The sequence below is a fragment of the Nanorana parkeri genome, unplaced genomic scaffold (genome assembly GCF_000935625.1).
Source record: "Nanorana parkeri isolate BGI_ZX_2015 unplaced genomic scaffold, ASM93562v1 scaffold10, whole genome shotgun sequence".
Lineage (NCBI taxonomy): Eukaryota > Metazoa > Chordata > Amphibia > Anura > Dicroglossidae > Nanorana > Nanorana parkeri.
This window is the reverse complement of record NW_017306278.1, coordinates 1,148,824-1,169,544: the sequence shown is the minus strand read 5'-3', so window position 1 is coordinate 1,169,544 and position 20,721 is coordinate 1,148,824. Positions and strand designations below refer to the sequence as shown.

The following is a 20,721-nucleotide window of genomic DNA, read 5'->3' as shown; positions in this document are numbered from 1 at the left end:
GGGGGTGTTTTGGACCGAATAGTTTGATTTCAATTTTGATTTTCTTCTTTTTTTGTCCAGGACTTTACCAAACATTAAACTACAGGAACATTTAGACGACACAAAGTTGCAACAAAAGTTACTTTAGTACTATTATCTTTATTATTACTGTACAGGATTTATTTGCTGCCAACAGTTTGTGCATCGCTTTACAAAATTAAGGAAGACCGTAGATTAGTAACTTCGATATACTGATTGAAATTGTTTTGTAGTTCCCCTGTAATTGTGTCTTCTCTTCCTCCTCAGACAGGGGCACCTGCAGGCTGTCATTTTACTGATCAAGTACGGAGCTGATCCGTCTCTGATTGATGGCGAAGGTTATAACTCCGTTCACCTGGCCGTCCTATTCCAGCACCTACCCATCATCGCCTACCTGATTGCAAAGGGGCTGGTATGTATCCAGGACTAGGCGCCGTTTGTTTTAGCTGTTCGGGTAATGAATGAACAGAACAGTGGCAGCCAAATTCTGGCTCTCCAGCTGTGGGGAAACTACAAATCCCATGATGCATGTCTGTGAGAATCTTGCAATGCCTCATGGGATTTGTAGTTCCACCACAGGTGGAGGGCCTGGGGTTTGGCTACCCCTGGAATAGAAGAATATTTGGTGCTACAAAATCTTTCATTTTGGTATCATTAAAATTATATTAAAAAATTATCTTATTACTCGTTACAATGCTTTCCATTTTTAAATAAGTAAAGTGGCACTTCAGCCACCCCCATTCCCTGTTTCAGTGACACTAGAGAGTGAGAGGAAACCCCCATAACAAAGAAAGAGACACCTACACTAACCTGATAGCAATTCTAACCTGTCTGTGTCACCGCTGGAGAGAATTTCCTCTCTTCCTGGCACAGTGACACAAAAGTGAATGAGGGGAAATCTCCCCAGTGGGAGATACATGCAAAAATAAAAACATAACAAAGGTTCTAATAATACTATACGGGAAGTGTTGAGCTTGCTGACTCCATCCCAACCACCTCACAATACTAGGTGGGCTGCCTCACTAGACAGTATGAATGTGGCAGAGGCAGGAAGGGGCAGGTAAGCTTCAACATCGGGAGTTGCGAAAACATTGCTTGGCATTTCGTCATGATGGCAGGAACTTGGAGGGCGTCTTTAGGCATTTGCCTGATCCTCCAGGTGCCTGCACTGCATATGTGATAGCAGTTTATTTGCCATTTATAAAATGATAACCGTCACACATGGCGCTGGTTCTTCTGATTTGTTAATCCGATTCTTTCTGTCTCTAGAACATCGATTCTTCTGATATGAACGGAATGACCCCACTCATGCTGTCTGCACAGAAAGTTATTGGGTAATGAAAAATACATTTAATTGGCTCACACAGTGCAGGGTAAAAGTGAAGTATTCCATAATATCTACACAGGATATAAATCTACTTTGTGTCTAACAATGGCTTTCCATACCCAAATATTGCCCTGTAAAAGAAGCGGTGACCTCATCACTGTGCTGTACATAGCCTGAGCAGAGAGCATTGCTGTGGGAGGGACCCAGCAGACCCCACACACTACAGGAGGGGGCAAAGACTAGACCAGTCACCCTGCACAAGGAGAGAGCAGCAGTGAGCGGTCTGTATTACAGGAGGGGGCGGAGACAAGACCAGTCACCCTGCACAAGCAGAGAGAGAAGCAGTGAGCGGTCTTTATTACAGGAGGGGGCGGAGACAAGACCAGTCACCCTGCACAAGGAGAGAGAGAAGCAGTGACAGGTCTTTATTACAGGAGGGGGCGGAGACAAGACCAGTCACCCTGCACAAGGAGAGAGAGCAGCACTCACCGGTCTTTATTACAGGAGGGGCGGAGACCAGACCAGTCACTGTGCACAAGGAGAGACAGAAGCAGTGACAGGTCTTTATTACAGGAGGGGGCAGAGACCAGACCAGTCACTGTGCACAAGGGGAGAGAGAGCAGCAGTGACCGGTCTTTATTACAGGAGGGGCGGAGACCAGACCAGTCACTCTGCACAAGGGGAGAGAGAGAAGCAGTGACAGGTCTGTATTACAGGAGGGGGCAGAGACCAGACCAGTCAACCTGCACAAGGAGAGAGTGAGCGGTCTTTATTACAGGAAGGGGGGGGAGACAAGACCAGTCACCCTGTACAAAGAGAGAGAGCAGAAGTGACCGGTCTTTATTACAGGAGGGGGCAGAGACCAGACCAAGTCACTGTGCACAAGGAGAGAGAGAGAGCAGCAGTGACCGGTCTTTATTACAGGAGGGGGCGGAGACAAGACCAGTCACCCTGTACAAGGAGAGAGAGCAGCAGTCACCGGTCTTTATTACAGGAGGGGGCAGAGACCAGACCAGTCAACCTGCACAAGGAGAGAGAGAGCAGTGAGCGGTCTTTATTACAGGAGGGGGCGGAGACAAGACCAGTCACCCTGCACAACCAGAGAGTGCAGCAGTAAGCAGTCATTATTACAGGAAGCTCCAAGTCTTTAGGCATTTGCCTGATCCTCCAGGTCCCTGCACTGTATCTTTGATAGCAGATTACTGCATAGATCTGGAAGAAATGCACAAAGCCCACCAACCTGGAATTTAATCTTGAGTCTAGGGCCAGAGGTCACATGACCTGGTCTTCCACGCCGTCTTCCAGCTGCTTAGTGTGCATAGCAGTATGAAATACCAGCCCCTATTAAGATGCATGTAAACAACTACAGGGCTCTCTTGTTTTGGTACTGTTAAGGACACATAGAAGGTGGGGGGACAATGTGTGTAGTGAGTTATGATGGTGACAAAATATTGACTTACAGTCAAATTGGAGCTTCAACAACCCTCCCTCTGCTCTTTGGTCATTAAGGTCCACGCTCATGGGGGTGGGGGGTCGGGTTGGTGAGGCAGGGGCATGCCAGGGCTACTCGATGGTAGAGTACTATACCTGTAATTTCGTTTTGTTTTTTCACTAGGATGGAGCCGACTAGCTTTCTGTTAAAGATGAATCCATCCGTCAACCTTGCAGACAAAGTCCATCGGAACACGGCGCTTCACTGGGCCGTCTCATCTGGCAACGTAAATGCAGTGGACCTCCTCCTGGAAGCGGGCGCGAGCATGGATATTACAAATGAAAAGGTGATCATGTTTGCTCTGGGGCTGGAAAAGTGTCGGTTTTGGAAGTTAGGTTGTTTTTCTTTCTTTTTTACCCATGAAGACAATAAAGAGCAGCGCCGTAGAGCATCTGTAGCGTAATATTAAAGCGGAACTCCAGGATTTTGGAAAGTTAACCTTTGCAGTGGGTCTGCCCTTGTACTGCAAGGGGTTAGGTGCTCGTTTTGTCTAGGGGGTGAAAATAAAGAATAAATACTCGCCACTCCTCAGTCAGTCCCGCCTGTCTGCTGGACCATGTCCGTAGGAGCTTCTCCCCCCGGGCTCTGCTGATCTAAGGACCTGTGACGTCCAATACCGGTTTATTAGACGTGAAGACACCTAAGGGACATACCACTACTGGGATGGAGTGGAAGGGAGGTGAGCGGTCACTGCCACAGGACTGAGGATAAGAATTTCTTCTTCATTTTCGCCCCTGGAGAAAAATGAGCCATTAACCCTTGCAGTGCGGGGCTAGCACACTCCCATTGCCAAGAGTCATGTGGCGTGGTACGTGCTTTTTTTTTTTTTTTTTCACTTTTTCTTGGCCTGCTAAAGAAAGTGAAAAATGACCAGGTATACTGGCAGGTTCACTTCACTACAGGAAGTGATGAGAAATCTCTGCAGTAGTTGAACAGTCTGCAACAAAAATGCTTTTTTTTTCAGTAAAATGGACCTCCTGTCAGATTAATATTTTATGTCTCTGGATTTCTGTACTGGTGACAACTGCTCTTCTGTTTTCTGTCCTGCTGTCGCAGGGACAGGAGATTAAAGTGGACCTTTACACTCAAAACGAATGCATCCCTCTATAGGTGGCCATACACTGTACAACCATCGCAAGACCTTAGTCTTGCGATGGTTGTAAAGTGATTAAAAAAACATACGATCTGCCCATCTTGGACAGGCAGATCGCACTCTCGATCATCGCAAGCCCGCCCCCCTGAGGGGCGGGCTTCCGATGACCGCCATGCTGAACGGGCAGTCTGCGCGTGCGCACACCGGCCCGTTCGGCATTTGTCTCCCGAGCACTGTTCAAACCAGCCGAAAATCGTACGATTCTCGGCTGGTTTTCTAACATGCTCCTTAGACAAAAGACGTGCGACCGTACATTAGAAACGGTTGCACCTCTTCGTTCACACTGTTCGATTCTCGTACGATCGCCGATTTCCCGCGGTTCTCGTACGAGAATCGAGCAGTGTATGGGCACCTTATGTATCATGATTAATAATAACATAGGCATGTCAGGTGTACAATGCTGTGATTGTGAAATACTTCCACTCGCAGAGCATTCACTTCCTGCTTTCAAAGTGCAAATGACTTCAGTTTGCCAAAGCAATGCACCCTGGGATTGCCTTGTCATCAGCAGAGCATTGCTGGGAAATCTCATCTGTAATATCATGAGATCTCAGGGAAAGGCATTTTCCTCCCCTGAGAAGAGGTGCATGGAATACAAAGCCGGCAATTATCTAGAAGTATCTGATTGTAGATGGTCATTGCGAAACATTTCTAAAGGTGTGTTTGTTGTTATTTTAAAGATAAGGGTACGGGTCAGGAAAATTCACCCGCAAGGTCAGGGACAGCGATAACATTTTAAAATGTATTGTCCCTAGATCTATTCGGTGGTAAAAATAAAGGTTTTGGTTGGAGTTGGCCTTTTCAATTGAAAGTCGTCTCATATTTTAGTTTTTATTTTCATATTCTTCAGGGAGAAACTCCCCTTGACCTTGCCCGGCAAACCAGGAATCGCCTCATTCTCCATATTCTGACGGGAGAGGCCAGTGCCAGGGCCAGCCGAAACTCCAGAACCCTAAAGGCTTTGCAGAAGTACGAGGTGAGCAGATCTGTGTCTTGCATCTTGATATAAATACTTTTCATATCCTGTGTTCTATATCTGTATGCGGTTCATGAACATGGAGTGGTAAAGCCACATCATCAGAAGTGTGTAGAGGAAGCGCTGTTCTTATAAGAAACATTTTTTTTTTTTTGGCTTTAGTTCTCTTTTGGGTCTACTAATGTTCTCCTGCGACCCAACGTTGGCATATAGCAGGAAACTGCCCGCTATTATATATTATAACAGGGAAGAGCTGCGTACCAGCTGGGGAGGAACCTGGAAGTTGGGATCCACCCCACTGCCTGATTGACAGCTGGGTCTGTCTTTCTAAAGCCAGCTGTGTCCGTCCCCTCTGCTAGCTTTCCCTCCATTGAGTGCTGGAGCAACAGAGAGAGCAGAGGGGGAAGCGCTGACTCTGTCATTGCCCTTTGCAGGGAGAAGACCGTCCGCTGAGCAATCAGTGGTCACATGATCGCTCAGCTCTCAATCTATAGAGCCGGCGTGTGACAGCTGCAGTGTCTCATGTCAGCTCTAAGTATTGGGAACAGTACATTCTACTCTCCCAATACTTCCCCTGTAATGCCTGTGGCTACCAGTCATTGCTTGCTGACATTATCCTAGGACTGTATTGAATTAAAGAGAAAGTGATTAGTTGTTATGGAAGTTCTCCCTGCAGACTGTTGTAATGAATGTTCTGTTTCCTTGTCAGATGTTATTTGTAGGCCTGATCTGTCTGTCTCTTCTGGGAGGTGTTGGATACATCCTGAACATGAAAACCGACTCCTGGCTTTTAAAAGGGACGCTTTTTGCTCTGGTGACAATCGGATCTCAGTTTTTTACCAGGTTTGTTTTTCTTTATGGGAGATTTTAATGGTTTTAGTTTAATTTTCAGGTTTTATATATTTTTTTTAAATGAATGAATTGTGTTGCATCTCACCGCCGCTGACTCATTCAGCTGCATCTACATTTGAGCTTCAGCTCAGTGTTAGTTGTGCTTTTCTCTAACAATGCCGTTCTTACAATAATTTGGAACATTTTATCTTCCAGGCGATTTGTAGGACACAACACTCAGAAGCACCTGCCCCCAATTTTCTTCATCAGCTCTGTTTTTTGGATGTTCATGACGTGGTTTATCTGTTTTCTGCCTGATATCCTTTTATAGTGCTGCATACTGGAACCTCAGACCATTAGCCAGCCATGGTCACCCTACAGTCCAACCGCTTAGCAGCTACAAGTCCCTCTGCAGCCTTCCAGCTGATGGGTCATAGATTTCCCTTTTATAGGTTTGAAGGTTTCTTAAAGGAGAACTATGGGGTAAGTGTTTTTCCCCATAGTTCTCTTAAGGGTCACGGGAGGACATATGCTAACTTCCTCCCGTGACCCAAAGCTCAGTATATCGCAACATATAGGCAATTGCTTGTTATATACTGAGAGCACCGCAGATCGGACGGATCCCGACAATACTGTCGAGATCCACCTGCTGTGTGAGTGACAGCTGGCTCTGCCTATCTAGAGGCTGTGCCCGCCCCCTCCCCGTCCGTTCCTCCAGTCAGCGCTGGAGGATCGGAGGGGGGGGATCCCTGCGGGGAGTGGTGACTGACGGTCACCGCTCACTGCAGGGAGATGATCGGGAAGTGAGCGGATCGGCGGCATGTTTCTGCTCACATCCCGATCAATAGAGCCGACCTGTGACAGCTTCTTTATCACAGGTCGGCTCTAGCTATGAGGATGAGTGGAAATCACTCACCTCCTAGATCTCCTTTAATGAACATTGGTACTTTTAACCACTTATCATCTGCAATCTGTATATTAGCATACCTAAACACAATGCTGTGTGCTGGTGATACGTTGATAAACTTCCTCCCCTTTGAGAGCCACCAGCCGCCACTTTGCACAGCTGGTGGTTCTCAGTCTAAGCTGTCACTGATGGCTCCAGTCCACACTGCCAATTGGCAATCACTTTGATCCTAGGATCACGATGTCAGCAGTCATCACAAGCAGGTTGAAGGCTTCACTGACAAAATAAGCCTGCAGATGCCTCTGCAGCCTCAAAGTGACTGTGTAATATTGTATTTATCAAATACAATTATAGTATAAAAAAATTTAAACTGGGAGGTGTGGCCACAAACCGCTCTTCATTTGAATTCTTGTGTCCGACTGTTAGAAGCACAGTCCTATCCTGGCCCTGTCGCCAGATCAATAAATTGAACAAAAATCTCATAAAATTATATTTTACATTGAATGCATGAAATTTACTTGTAAAAGGCTGACTTGTGTAGACATCCAACAGCCCCCAGAACTGCTGCTGGGTGCCACCATCTTGGATGCGATAACAGCAGCTCCAGCAGACTTGGAGCTTTCATGCAAATTACACTTCTCCCCAGAAACTACATAAAAGGTTGACAGGGTCAAGTGGGTGGCAGGGTCTCTTTATAAATGGTATTTTTAAGATGTTAAATAGCCAAAAAATGCTTTCCTGACACCTGGAACTAAATCATACGCTGAGTCCACATACTCCTGTGCATTGTTTTATCGTGTGACATGTTTTTACCTTAACGCAATCCCTGTTTCTCACATTTGGCACAAGCGACTGTCCAGATCCCTTTTGTGATCAGTATGTTCCTCCTCTTGTATTATTTCTACAAGACGTGGAGGACGGACCCCGGGTACATCAAATCCACGGAGGAGGAAAAGAGACAGGTATGTCAACTGAAAGAACAGATCTGCTTTATAGCCCGGGGAAAATTCAAAACTACCCTTGCAGTGCCGAGGAGGGTCTTTTTTTTTAGGTCTAGGGTACCATTTTTAGCAGCTTTACATACTCTATCAATCGCTCCTACCCCCTGGCAACCAGTTCTCTCCTCTTCCCTCCAAAGACGCCCTGTAGGTGAGGATACCAAGGGCCTGGAGCATTGTGGGCCGGCCTTCTTCTTCCTTATTTACAATGCCGAACTGCCTGTCCATCATTGTACATGATGATGTCAGAGTTTTCACCACCGATGGAGTGCCAAAGAGAAGCGGCTTGGTTGGGAATAGCTGCACGCAGCAAAGGACAAGGGATAAGATCGATAAAACTGCATTTAAAAGTACCCAAAAATGAGCATTTAACCCTTGCAGTTTGGGGGAAGCCTCACTGCAAAGGTGCTTGTGAATTTTCACTGGACTGAACTTTAATATTCAACTTTGAGCTAATTTTTTTTTTTAACGAGACCAGTTGCGACAGGTTCTCTTTAAAGAGGTGCTGTCACTTTGCTCATTTAGAGCAAATTGGTAGTGTCTACTGATGGCCACCCCCCAGCATGGTATACTTTCCCATCCATGCAACCCTGCTTCTTCTGAGCTCTCACATTGTTGGGAGTGTGACCTCTTGGTATAGGGTAGCAAGTGACCTCCACCATGTGACAGGGCTTGGGCCGTTATAGCCAATTGCTAGACCTGAACACTGTCCCGGGTGGGGGTTGAGGTTATTCTCACGGGTAAACTCTGACACTGGAACTTACCCAGGGTGAACTTATCCAGCAAGGGTATTGTAGATCAGTGAGTGTACCTGGCTGGGGAGGGTGGGCTATCAGAGTACACTGTCACTTTGCCTTAAAGGAGAACTATGGGGATAAGGCTTTTCCCCATAGTTCTCCTTAGGGTAACGGGAGGACACAAACTAGCGTCCTCCCGTCACCCTAGACTCAGTATACCGTGAGCTGTTGCTCGCTGTATACTGAGACGCTGAAGTGGATCCCGACAATTGTGCCGGGATCCGCCCAGCTGCGTGAGTGACAGCTGGCTCTGCCTATCTGGAGGCAGGGCCAGCTGTACCCGCCCCCCCCCCGTCCGATCCGCCAGTCAGCACTGGCGGATCGGAGCGGGGTGGGGGGAATCCAGCCCCTCCCCTGTCACAGCAAAGAGCCGTGACAGGATCGAGAGGTGAGCGAACGCCGGTATGTGTTCGCTCACCTCCTGATCTACTGAGCCGACCTGTGACAGTCTCATTGTCACAGGTCGGCTAGAACTATGAGGTGAGTGAGAAGCACCCCCCCCCCTCATATGCTGAAAGGCATTCAGACACCAGGTCCTGGATTTTAATCCAACACCAGACATTATCTGCTTGGGCTTAGTATTATCTCTTTTCATGAGTTATCTCCCTCAGTCCCGAAGCATTTTGGTAGTCAACCTGGCTCACACCGAAGTTGGCCCTATTGTGTGTATGGCTGGGACATTAATGTCTACGCTTCTTAGAGTGATAGGGACCATTGTGGATGGTTCTACTTACTCTGTAAAGGCTCTGTGTCCTATGTCGGCACTATACAAATAAAACAAAGATTCAATTGTGTTTCTCAGACAATCATCACCCTGGCTGAAGCTGGCTGTCTGGATGCAAGACTCTTCTGCACTTCCTGTCTGGTACGTTTGTCCTCCAAGAACATTACTTTGTTAGCCGTATGTTTCTCTCTGCATGAAATATATAAAATGAGATTCCTCGAACTCCATCGCTATGATTTGTTACGTTCCAGTAGAATAATTATAATTATTTTCCAATAAACTGTTCTACTGAAGATGTAATACTCTGGTATATCAATACTTTAAAAACCCTTCAAGTGTGTGCCGGTGAATTACTTTTATATGCTCTGGGAACAGAGATGAGCAAACCAATGCGTGAAGCCTGGCGTTTTTGTGAAGGTTTAATTGATTTTGTCCACCGCAGTTCACACGATCCACCTAAACCTGTGCAGAGAGCGAGCTCATTTGTGTATCGGTTCAGCTCATGGACTATGCAAATGGCACTGAGCACATTGAAATGAGTATGAGGTAAATAAAGATTGGCTGGATTTGGTACCATTTCCTCTTATGGATATTTTTCAAACTAGAAGCATAAGAGAAGAGTGTCAGTGGGGTATGCAAGGCCTGTGGTGTTTGAGGATTTACTACAAAGAGTTCTTTGCTCGTCCCTAAGAGGCTCAATGCACAAAGCTTTAACACAGGGATAGGGCTCTCTAACTTAGCCACGTGACTGGCATTTTTAAATCTCATTGTGCTCCGCTGTAAATAGCTGTCACATTTTTAAAATAACTTCTATCGTGTACATAAACCACATATGCCATACTAATACTACTAGGCTTCTCGGCCTTTTGGCTAAGATCAAGTGTACTATCCGTTCTTATCGGTGTTCAGAGAGGAACAGCATGGACCGTCCAGTGGTGGGACGGCTGCTTAAGTACTCTCTGAAGTGAAGGTGTGGTGCTGAGGGGTTCGTCCTTTCCAGCGAAGGGAACTTCCTCGGCACTAATGCCTCCTGATCGGGATGGGTGCTTGCTCTGGTCTGGCTGGAGGGTTCGGGAGGAGCAGAGGCCCATGCTGCTGTGCCCCCTGGGGGTGGCGTCCCAGGGTGTGCCAGAAAATCACTTGGGTGTTGGACCCCACTGTGATTCACCTGCACTAGGACACAGCACCTAATGCTTATTCTGCACCACGCCTCTTGGGCAGGCCTTCCGGCTAGCCCAGGGCAATTTTTATGCCTTGGCTGGATGGCCTCCCAGGTTTGTGCACTGGCACCTATTTTTTAGCACTTTTGACTTCACAGATTGACGGAGGGTGCCGATATCTTTGGGGCCTGTCCTGATGTTAGGGGGGAGGTTCTGTGGCGTTCACAGGCTTCTCTGCCTTCCTCCATCTGGGGGGTCTCTTTTTTGGGAGAGCCCCCTACCTAGTACTCATTTGGTCCTATTTCGGTAGGGCACTGAGGATCGGTCATCATATAAAAGTGAGTCATCCTTGCCCCTGTCAGGAGCCTTGCGCACTTTTTTTTTGTGTGTTGTGATTTCACGATTCACTTTTTTGTTCACAGGGGAAGTCGATTTTGATGCACGCACTGCAGACTTAAAAAAACTAAGAAAACAAAACATATGTCATACTAATGGTGGCCAAAAATGTGTTAATTGTTCATAAAATTAAGAAATAACAGCCAACACTCCTAAAGGGCTCCCCCTCATCAGAGATCAGAGATATGTGCAACAAACCTCGGTTTGTTGCAGCCAATTTACTATCCTGATCCTGCCTCATCTGATTCCTTCTCAAGCAGTGAGCTTAAGGCCTCATTCACACAGGTGTTCACATCTGTTACGGCGTCCAAGTGCATGCGACTGGACCCACACGGATGTGCAGGCTCAGGTCAACATGTAGCCATTTGCAGCCTTGTCCTGCTAGGGTGATGTACAGGAGCTCCGTGTAATTACACACTGCATCTGTCCCTCATGGACACAGGTCTCTGCACAGGTGTGCACACTGTATGGATGTGCATGCTGTGTGAATGAGGCCTAAAGCTGAGCTCCAGCTGTAGAAATTTAAAGGAGAACTATGAGATGAGTGATTTCCACTCACCTCATAGTTCTAGCCGACCTGTGACAATGAGACTGTCACAGGTCGGCTCAGTAGATCAGGAGGTGAGCGAACACATACCGGCGTTCTCTCACCTCTCGATCCTGTCACAGCTCTCTGCCGTGACAGGGGAGGGGCTGGATTCCCCCCCTCCCTGCTCCAATCCTCCAGCGCTGATTGGCGGAACGGAAGGCGGAGGGGCGGGTACAGCTGGCTCTGCCTCTAGATAGGCAGAGCCAGCTGTCACTCACGCAGCTGGGCGGATCCCGGCACAATTGTCGGGATCCGCTTCAGCTGCGTCGTCTCAGTATACCGCGAGCAGTAGATGGCCGCCGGCAGGCGTCAATTAGACGGCCATGCATGCTTGATGGCGTCACTGCTGGGTGTCACCCGGTCTCCGCTCCGGGTGACACCTGGCCTCGGGATGCCCCTGGGCCCTGCCAGGGATAGTTTATATATATTTACATTTGTGCTGGCCTGGACCGATGTAATTTTATATACATTTCTTTAGCTGGATTTCAGCTTTAAGATGTATGTGGCATCTTCCTCCGAGTCCATTCAAACATTTGCAGATATATGTCAACAAGCCATGATGAAGGGGGAGCCTGTATGCCTCAAAACGCGTTGGTTGTCATATGATCATTATTTGAACAATTGAAGCAGTTTTGGACTCTTCCACCCTTGGTCTGGCACTTGTGGTTTATGTTTTGAGTCCATTTATGGCTACCCACTGAAAGGGATGCTTGCTTCATATGAGCAGCCCTACCAGAGCAGGATAGCTCATCGAATGATTATGATCTTTCCATTTTCTGGAATGAATAAGCGTTATAATCATAGCACCTCTTTGATATATCTTTTTGGAGTCTATTTTAAAAAAAAAACTAAGGGTACTTTCCCTGGTGTGTTAGCTTTGTGAATTGAGCATAAGGTGAATCCTTTAACCCTGCAGATGTAAGGTGAATAGACACATTTTCATTTATTCCGTGCATTGGATTACATGGGAAAAAAAGTATGAAAGTGTAAATAAAATGAAGAGTATTGTCTGATCCCTGGCACATTTTTGTGGGAAATGTATCAAAGTATCTAATTAACCCTTTATGTGATCTCCCAGGAAAAGAAACCACTGAGGTCAATGCACTGCCACTCCTGCAATTCCTGTGTGGCCAAGTATGACCAGCATTGTATATGGACCGGACACTGTATAGGTGAGAGCATGCGACTTGTTGTGGGTGAGACCTTCCCTTGTCCTCCTTTTGGTGCTATTTGTCCCTCTATATAGCAGAAGTAACCTAAACTATTCCAGACAACGATGGGAAGAAAGCGCACGGGCTGTTTTTTATGTTTTTTTATGTTTTCACATTTATCCTGTTACATTTACTCCCCAGGTGCTGGTAACCACCATTACTTTGTCCTCTTCCTCTGTGCCATGATGTTCGTGGGCCACTGGATGATCTACGCCTCCTCTATATGTAAGTGGTTGTTGGGGCTCGCTCACAGCAAATGAGATTTACATATAGGGTATTGTGCACCGTTTAGCACACATTGCCATGCATGTTCATATGCATTGTGATGCAGTTTATTCAGCTGACGTGAGTTGGCCTTGAACTCAAAGGGGAGATTTTCTATGTTTAGAAATGTTAATTGTACCTAAGCAGTAATTATACCTTTGGCCTAGACTTTCTCCTAAAATATAGCGGTGCACTTCCTGTACCTTGTGCCTTATAGCTGTATATGTGCAGTGTGAGTTCATCTAAGGCACTGCCGCCCCTGACTGTAAGTCCCACCTGATGTGGAGTGAGATTTGGTGATGTTATTATTGGGCTGTTCACTGATCTCCTTGCTGGAGAAGAAGATGTACCCGAGGTCCTGCAGTGCAAGGATCACCCTGCTACATTCAATCTGTGTTTTCTGAACTTCTCCTGCTGCTGCCGCTTTATACTTCCTCCATCAGTCATCAGATCACCAATCATCAGGGGGGTAGCTGAGGAAGGAAAGCCCTGCTTCCCTACACAGAGACACAGTGCAGAACAAGGCACTGTAAGTCAGTAATGGGGAGAGACCCACTGCAGGGAGAGCACAGGTTATTACTGGTGACTAGTCCTTTGCCCTCTCCCTGCCTTTTTACATGGCTTCCGCATTACAGGTCCTCTTTAAATAGGAGACTGCAAGTCTGGGTATGTGGCACATTGCAAGGGATTAAAAAACTATTTATGGAAAGTAATAACACGGCAAGAACGCATTTAAAGTACTCAAGTTTTCTGTATTTTTACCTGCAAATGTTTTAGTTGTTGTCAGGGTCTCTTTAAACACTATAGTTCTATAATACACTTGAATGTTAATATTTGTAGAACCAAATGCCCCCTGTACCCTCTTCCTTCTTAGTACTATGAACATTACTACATTATAGGACCAACCTGTTTGTCTATTGTCATTCCTGCAGTTTGGGTCAGTCAGTGCTCCACCAGCATACGGAAGGACGGCGTCTGGGGATTCCTGTCGGAGATCGTGACCTGCTCCCCTTGGGTCCTGTATATCTTCCTCCTCGTCTCCTCCCTCACTGTGTGGGCAACGCTCATGTTTCTAATGCAGATCTATCAGGTAAAATACGAGCAGGTTGTATTCATCTAGAGCCTGTTTTTTGTTTTTTTTGTTTTTTAACAAAGCATTTATTGAGTTTTTATCATAGCAACAAAGACAAAAACAATACAACAGTACAGGAAGGGCAATGCCCAAATTCATAGGTGTATACAATCAAGATGCGTAAGGCAGGGCTCAAATCGGACAACAATACAACAGGTATCATGTACAGCAGATGAAGTACAGAGTTGGTATGAGCAGTGCATGGAAGTATTACAACACTGATCGGTTGGAATGCCCAGAAACTAAAAAGAAAAACAAAAAGTCTTACACAGGGAGAGGTGTCTAAAAGTCTCAGTGATACAGAGAGGATGAACAATGTTTTTGTGTTTTTTTAATTTATTAAGTAAAAATTAGAGCTTGTGGAGAGCGTCTCTACCAATGAGGTAATGCGGGTCTGGTAATCATCATATGATATGTGTCAAGCATCTGGTGTCTGTCAACCAGCAGGCCCAACGCGAGGTGAAAGTATGGCGTCTACAGTTAGCCTTGGCGAACAGACATCCAAAATGCGCATGCGTGTTTAGAATCTGTATGACTGTGTTTAAGGAGGGTGGTTCTGATTGTTTCCACGCTCTCGCTAATGCGAGACGGGCCGCTATGAGGACATGAGACACAACAGTCCTGGAAGCTGGTGGCCACTCTTCCAACCCTACCCCTAACAAGGCAAGTTGTGGGGAAACGCCACAGGGGAGCTGAGTAATTGTGGAGATAAGCTGAAAAACCTCAGGCCAATAGGGGCCAAGGGATGGGCAATACCACCAGATGTGTGTCAATGATCCCACAATTCCACAGCTCCGCCAGCAGAGTGGTGAGGAGGAGGGGTAGATTTTTGCCAGTTTCTGTGGCGTGTAGTACCATTTATGCAATAGTTTCTGTTGGGATTCCCAGTGGCTTAGACATTGCGAAGTTTTCAGAGGCCAAGTGACTGCTTTGTACCCATCTAGAACCTGTTTTATCTGTTCTTGTATTGACAGCCATGATGATGTAAACACAGAGCAGAGTGCGTGTTGGGGAGGAAGGGGGTCGAGTCTGAATATCTGATTTCATAATTCAATACCTCCATGGCAAAACATCTCACAGGTTCTGACACCTTCCCTCTACTGTGCATCGGAAGCCCTATGGTAAAGCTTTCAATGCACAGCAGAGAACGTGTGTGCTTGATGAAGATGATGGTGTTTAGCCTCCGAAACGCGTTGAATTTATATACAATTTTATGTTTAGAATAAACCTATTTTTGGACTCGCAGTGTGGCACTTCAATGCTAGATTTACACATGGACACTTATTGGTTCTGTTTTTCTTTCTTGTATATTGAGATGGTGCCGTACTGGTAGCATAGCTTGAGCTGAATGCTGTTGTTTTTTTTTTTTTGTTGTTCCTTTCTTCAGATTGCGTTTCTTGGTCTGACAACTCAAGAAAGATTCAGCTTCCAGATGCAGAATAGATTCAGCAAACACAAAGTGTCAATGCGGAGATCTCCTTTTAAGTAAGTAAGCTCACAAGCAATGTCTCAGACATATTGGAATAAGCACAGCCCCCGATGTGGCTTGTCCATCACGTACATTAAAGGTAAATGTGGGGGACTGCTGTCGCTGAGATTCTTCAGAGAATACAAATAACCTGATGGGTCAGACGAGCGAACATGTTCATGTAATTTCAAAATCCATTTCAGTATATTGAAATCTGAAGCTTTCAGTGAAATAGATGTTGATTCTGCCGTTTAGGTCCCACAGGCCTTGGCCAGTAATGCTGGGTAATGCAGGGTTAATGCGTGTTCAGGGTTTGCCTGGCACCCCTGATGTTCACTTCCTGCACGCTGGATCACAACTGGCGCAGGGCAGAGCTAGTTGGCTTATGACTGACAACCCCAGATGTTTGCTTTCTTTAGCTCAGAGTGACACTGTCATGGCTTCCTGTAGCTCAGGATGGCGCTGACGTGGCTTCCTGTAGCTCAGGGTGGTGCTGACATGGCTTCCTGTAGCTCTGAGTGGCAATGACGTGGCTTCCTATTGCTCCGAGTGGCGGTGACGTGGCTTACTGTACCTCAGGGTGGTGCTGACATGGCTTCCTGTAGCTCAGGATCGTGCTGACATGGCTTCCTATAGCTTTAAGTGGCGATGACATGGCTTCCTGTAGCTCCGAGTGGGGCTGATATGGCTTCCTGTAGCTCCGGTTGGGGCTGACATGGCTTCCTGTAGCTCAGGATGGCGCTGACATGGCTTCCTGTTGCTCCGAGTGGCGATGACGTGGCTTCCTGTAGCTCAGGGTGGTGCTCACATGGCTTCCTATAGCTCCGAGTGGCGATGACGTGGCTTCCTGTAGCTCAGGGTGACACTGACATGGCTTCTTGTAGCTCAGGATGGCGCTGACATGGCTTCCTATAGCTCCGAGTGGCGCTGACTTGGCTTCTTATAGCACAGGGTGGCGCTGACATGGCTTCCTATAGCTCCGTGTGGCGCTGACTTGGCTTCTTATAGCACAGGGTGGCACTGATATGAGGCAAAGGCTGGTTGCCTGGTGAATGGCAGCGCAGGCTCCTAATTGACTATCCTGTGAATGTGGCCGGACAGTGTCGGGCTTTATTTGCATAGGATGTGATATCAGTTGTTGCATTTTTGTGCCTTTTCCTATTTCTGTTTTATAAGAACCTCACAAGGTGCTCTGTCCTTTCTTCTTCTCTGACAATTCGCTGAGCTGCCCTCACCCAAGTTTTGTTTATGACCCATAAAATTATATATTATTTTGTTTCTTTCAGCCATGGCTGTATCCAGAACCTCGCAGACTTCTTCCAGTGTCAGTGCTTCGGAATGATAAAAGTGACCCCCGTGGACTGGACCAAGCAATTTCACAGCATTTTCCACCCGTCCAAGATGAGGAACCCCCAGCACGTTTAGACGCCAACAGCTGCAACGGCGGCCCCAAGCTTTTACTTCTAGTTCCTTGAACAAACTGGTGCCTTACCTAAGAACTTTCTGAGGAGCATTTAAACATTAAGATGCCCCTCAACACTCATCTTTCTGTACAGAGGAAGCAGAAGTGCCCGCTGTCTGGGAACACCAAGTGGAGTTTTTGTCCTGAACCTTTCAGCTCTTTGAGTACCAGGTGAATGGAAGAGCAAGAAAGCCGGACACACTCCAATGACATCAGCAACTGTATTGTTCTGGACGTCATCTCCAGAAGGTCCGCCCAGATCCTCCTCACTCAGACTCATACAGAAGGTCCGCCAAGATCCTCCTCACTCAGACTCATACAGAAGGTCCACCCAGATCCTCCTCACTCAGACTCATACAGAATGTTCACCCAGATCCTCCTCACTCAGACTCATACAGAAGGTCCACCCAGATCCTCCTCACTCAGACTCATACAGAAGGTCCACCCATATCCTCCTCACTCAGACTCATGCAGAAGGTCCACCCAGATCCTCCTCACTCAGACTCATACAGAAGGTCCACCCAGATCCTCCTCACTCAGACTCATGCAGAAGGTCCACCCACATCCTCCTCACTCAGACTCATACAGAAGGTCCACCCAGATCCTCCTCACTCAGACTCATGCAGAAGGTCCACCCATATCCTCCTCACTCAGACTCTGGCCCCAAGCTTTTACTTCTAGTTCCTTGAACAAACTGGTGCCTTACCTAAGAACTTTCTGAGGAGCATTTAAACATTAAGATGCCCCTCAACACTCATCTTTCTGTACAGAGGAAGCAGAAGTGCCCGCTGTCTGGGAACACCAAGTGGAGTTTTTGTCCTGAACCTTTCAGCTCTTTGAGTACCAGGTGAATGGAAGAGCAAGAAAGCCGGACACACTCCAATGACATCAGCAACTGTATTGTTCTGGACGTCATCTCCAGAAGGTCCGCCCAGATCCTCCTCACTCAGACTCATACAGAAGGTCCGCCAAGATCCTCCTCACTCAGACTCATACAGAAGGTCCACCCAGATCCTCCTCACTCAGACTCATACAGAATGTTCACCCAGATCCTCCTCACTCAGACTCATACAGAAGGTCCACCCAGATCCTCCTCACTCAGACTCATGCAGAAGGTCCACCCATATCCTCCTCACTCAGACTCATGCAGAAGCTCCACCCAGATCCTCCCCACTCAGACTCATACAGAAGCTCCACCCAGATCCTCCTCACTCAGACTCATACAGAAGCTCCACCCAGATCCTCCTCACTCAGACTCATACAGAAGGTCCACCCAGATCCTCCTCACTCAGACTCATACAGAAGGTCCACCCAGATCCTCCTCACTCAGACTCATACAGAAGGTCCACCCAGATCCTCCTCACTCAGACTCAGTAGGATCTGGGCAGACCTTCTGTGTATGATGACCAGAAGAATAAAGTTTTACAGTCGCTGATGTCATCGGGGTGTGGCGACTTTCTTCCTTTGCAAATACTGGGAGCGGGGACGAGCTGCGTTCGGTTGCCACCTCTCGCCACAGATGCGAGTAGACTGCGGCCCTCAAATGGAAGTGGGTGTCCTGACAAAGACTGATGGATGCTTTAGGGTTTCACCACTAGAACCTTTTTTTATTATTATTTCTAAATTTTTGGAGCCTTCTTTTTTTCAAACCTGCAGAAAAGAGAAAATGACAGAAGGGATCTGATTGGGCAAAAACACTAAGTTTGTTCCCACTTCCCAATGTCTCTCCTGCATACATTTGTGAGGAGAACAGTTTGTAGGGAAGGTCTTGTGTGGAAGGTTTGCTCCAGCAGATGCTGAGAAATTACAGGTCATGGTGTGCCCTGCAAAATGCTGGATGCCATGACGCACTGGGACTTCGAACCTCTTGCCGGTCCTCCGGAACCCCAAACCCGGCGAACACCTGTAAATGTTCTCCTGGTGTTGTTTCCTGTATCTTTTTGTTGTGTTTAAAGTGGAACTTCCGGCAAAAAATACACTTTGCACCATTCTTATCCTCCCCACCCCCACACATTATAAAAATAAATGGTGACCTTTTTATGTATGTTTTGTTTATTTACCTTCTTTGTTTTCCCCCATTTGACACTCCGCCCCCCTGCCCAACCCGCTTTATCGCCTAGGTGAGAATGATGTCTCCTTCTGCGACCTCCTCAGATACCAACAGGATATCTCGCAGGGTAGCAACTGCAAGCAAAGACACGGCACCAGATTTCTGTCTGCACTTGGGCCAGATGTGTTGCCGCATCATGAGGTGGGCAGCCGGCTCGTCATAATATACAAAAGAAAGATGGCGGCAGGGGGTGGGACCAGTTGTAGGAGAGCGGTGCTAGAGAAGAGGACAATGCTGGATCTTCTGGGCATGTAAGAATATTTATTTCTTGTCCGTTGAGGGACACAGGAATTCCTAGACTGTTGGCAGCAGTATAACCTGACAGTCTTCAATGGACTCCAAGAAAAGGATTTTACAGTGAGTACACAAATCCTATTTTCTTTATTGTCTGTGGAGGGACACAGGAATTCTTAGACTGTTTGGTTATACTGCCACAGACAGTCTAGGCATTCCTGTGTCCTTAAAGGAGAACTATGAGGTGAGTGCTTTTCACTCACCTCATAGTTCTAGCTGACCTGTGACAATGAGACTGTCACAGGTCGGCTCAGTAGATCGGGAGGTGAGCAAACACAGGATCGAGAAGTGAGCGAACACCGGCATGTCACAGCTCTCTGCCGTGACAGGGGAGGGGCTGGATTCCCCCCTCCCATCCTCCAGCGCTGACAGGCGGAACGGACGGGGGAGGGGGCGGGTACAGCTGGCTCTGCCTCTAGATAGGCAGAGCCAGCTGTCACTCACGCAGATCTCGACATCGATGTCGGATCCGCTCCGGCTGCGGCGTCTCAGTATATAGTGAGCTGTAGCTCGCGGTATACTGAGCTTAGGGTGACGGGAGGACGCTAGTTTGTGTCCTCCCATTTTCCCTAAGGAGAACTATGGGGAAAAGCCTTAACCCCATAGTTCTCCTTTAAATGGATGCCAAGAGAAGGATTTTTACCTATTTTGTGCGGCATAAAACAGGCGGAACCAGATGACCACACATCCCCCCCATGGACGTTAGGATAGGCCCAAAGACCCACACCCTCCATCCTATGGAGTGACTGGTCTTGGGAGGAGCCCAAGACCAAATTTCATATTGATCCTAGCCATTCACACTCTCACACACCCTCTTCAACTTATGGTGACCCACTGGGGCAGGCAGGGCCCTGTCTTATCATGAAATTGACCAGTTGATTCACCCTAGTGCACTTTTTGGGTTCACTCTGTAACGCAAAGACCATCGTGTATTGGTTTATTTAGGCAGCACCTCACAATACACCGTTGTGTGTAAATCTAAAGGACATTGTGCAGATAATGTACTTGTCTGATTGTGTGGACAGCCGATGAATGGTTGCCCTGTAGATCGTGCAGGATCGGGTGGGGTGTGTGATTGTGCAGGATCGGGCGGGGTGTGTGATCGGGCGGGGTGTGTGATCGGGCAGGGTGTGTGATAGTGCAGGATCGGGCGGGGTGTGTGATAGTGCGGGGTTTTGCAGGATCGGGCGGGGTGTGTATGCGTGTGTATACGGCATCGCACTAATTGGGGGCAAAAAAACAAAACATCCATGTACTTGAAAAACAAATCCTTTTACTGAGATGACAAAAATCAGAGCAATTCAAGATGGCGGACTATCAGCAATCGCTGCATTTCCCAACTTTCTGAGATGGCGGCAATGGCAGCAGACTCTTAGACTCTTCCTCTGATCATCCCTCTTTCTGCTCCAGCT

The 20,721-nt window shown here is 47.2% G+C and overlaps 1 protein-coding gene across 1 annotated transcript in view; it reads left to right on the top strand.

Annotated features, from left to right (window-relative positions):
- The window catches only part of ZDHHC13 (zinc finger DHHC-type containing 13), a 26,590-nt gene extending 9,465 nt beyond the window's left edge, over positions 1-17,125 (top strand). Inside the window, exons 5-17 of the mRNA XM_018555055.1 lie at positions 286-430; positions 1,288-1,352; positions 2,961-3,123; positions 4,841-4,966; positions 5,676-5,809; positions 6,014-6,114; positions 7,542-7,666; positions 9,302-9,364; positions 12,447-12,540; positions 12,721-12,804; positions 13,776-13,933; positions 15,363-15,460; positions 16,730-17,125. Of these exons, the coding sequence (XP_018410557.1) occupies positions 286-430; positions 1,288-1,352; positions 2,961-3,123; positions 4,841-4,966; positions 5,676-5,809; positions 6,014-6,114; positions 7,542-7,666; positions 9,302-9,364; positions 12,447-12,540; positions 12,721-12,804; positions 13,776-13,933; positions 15,363-15,460; positions 16,730-16,868 (1,495 nt within the window). The 3' untranslated portion in view covers positions 16,869-17,125. The remainder of the gene's footprint in view (positions 1-285; positions 431-1,287; positions 1,353-2,960; positions 3,124-4,840; positions 4,967-5,675; positions 5,810-6,013; positions 6,115-7,541; positions 7,667-9,301; positions 9,365-12,446; positions 12,541-12,720; positions 12,805-13,775; positions 13,934-15,362; positions 15,461-16,729) is intronic.
- Positions 17,126-20,721: the final 3,596 nt, after the last annotated feature.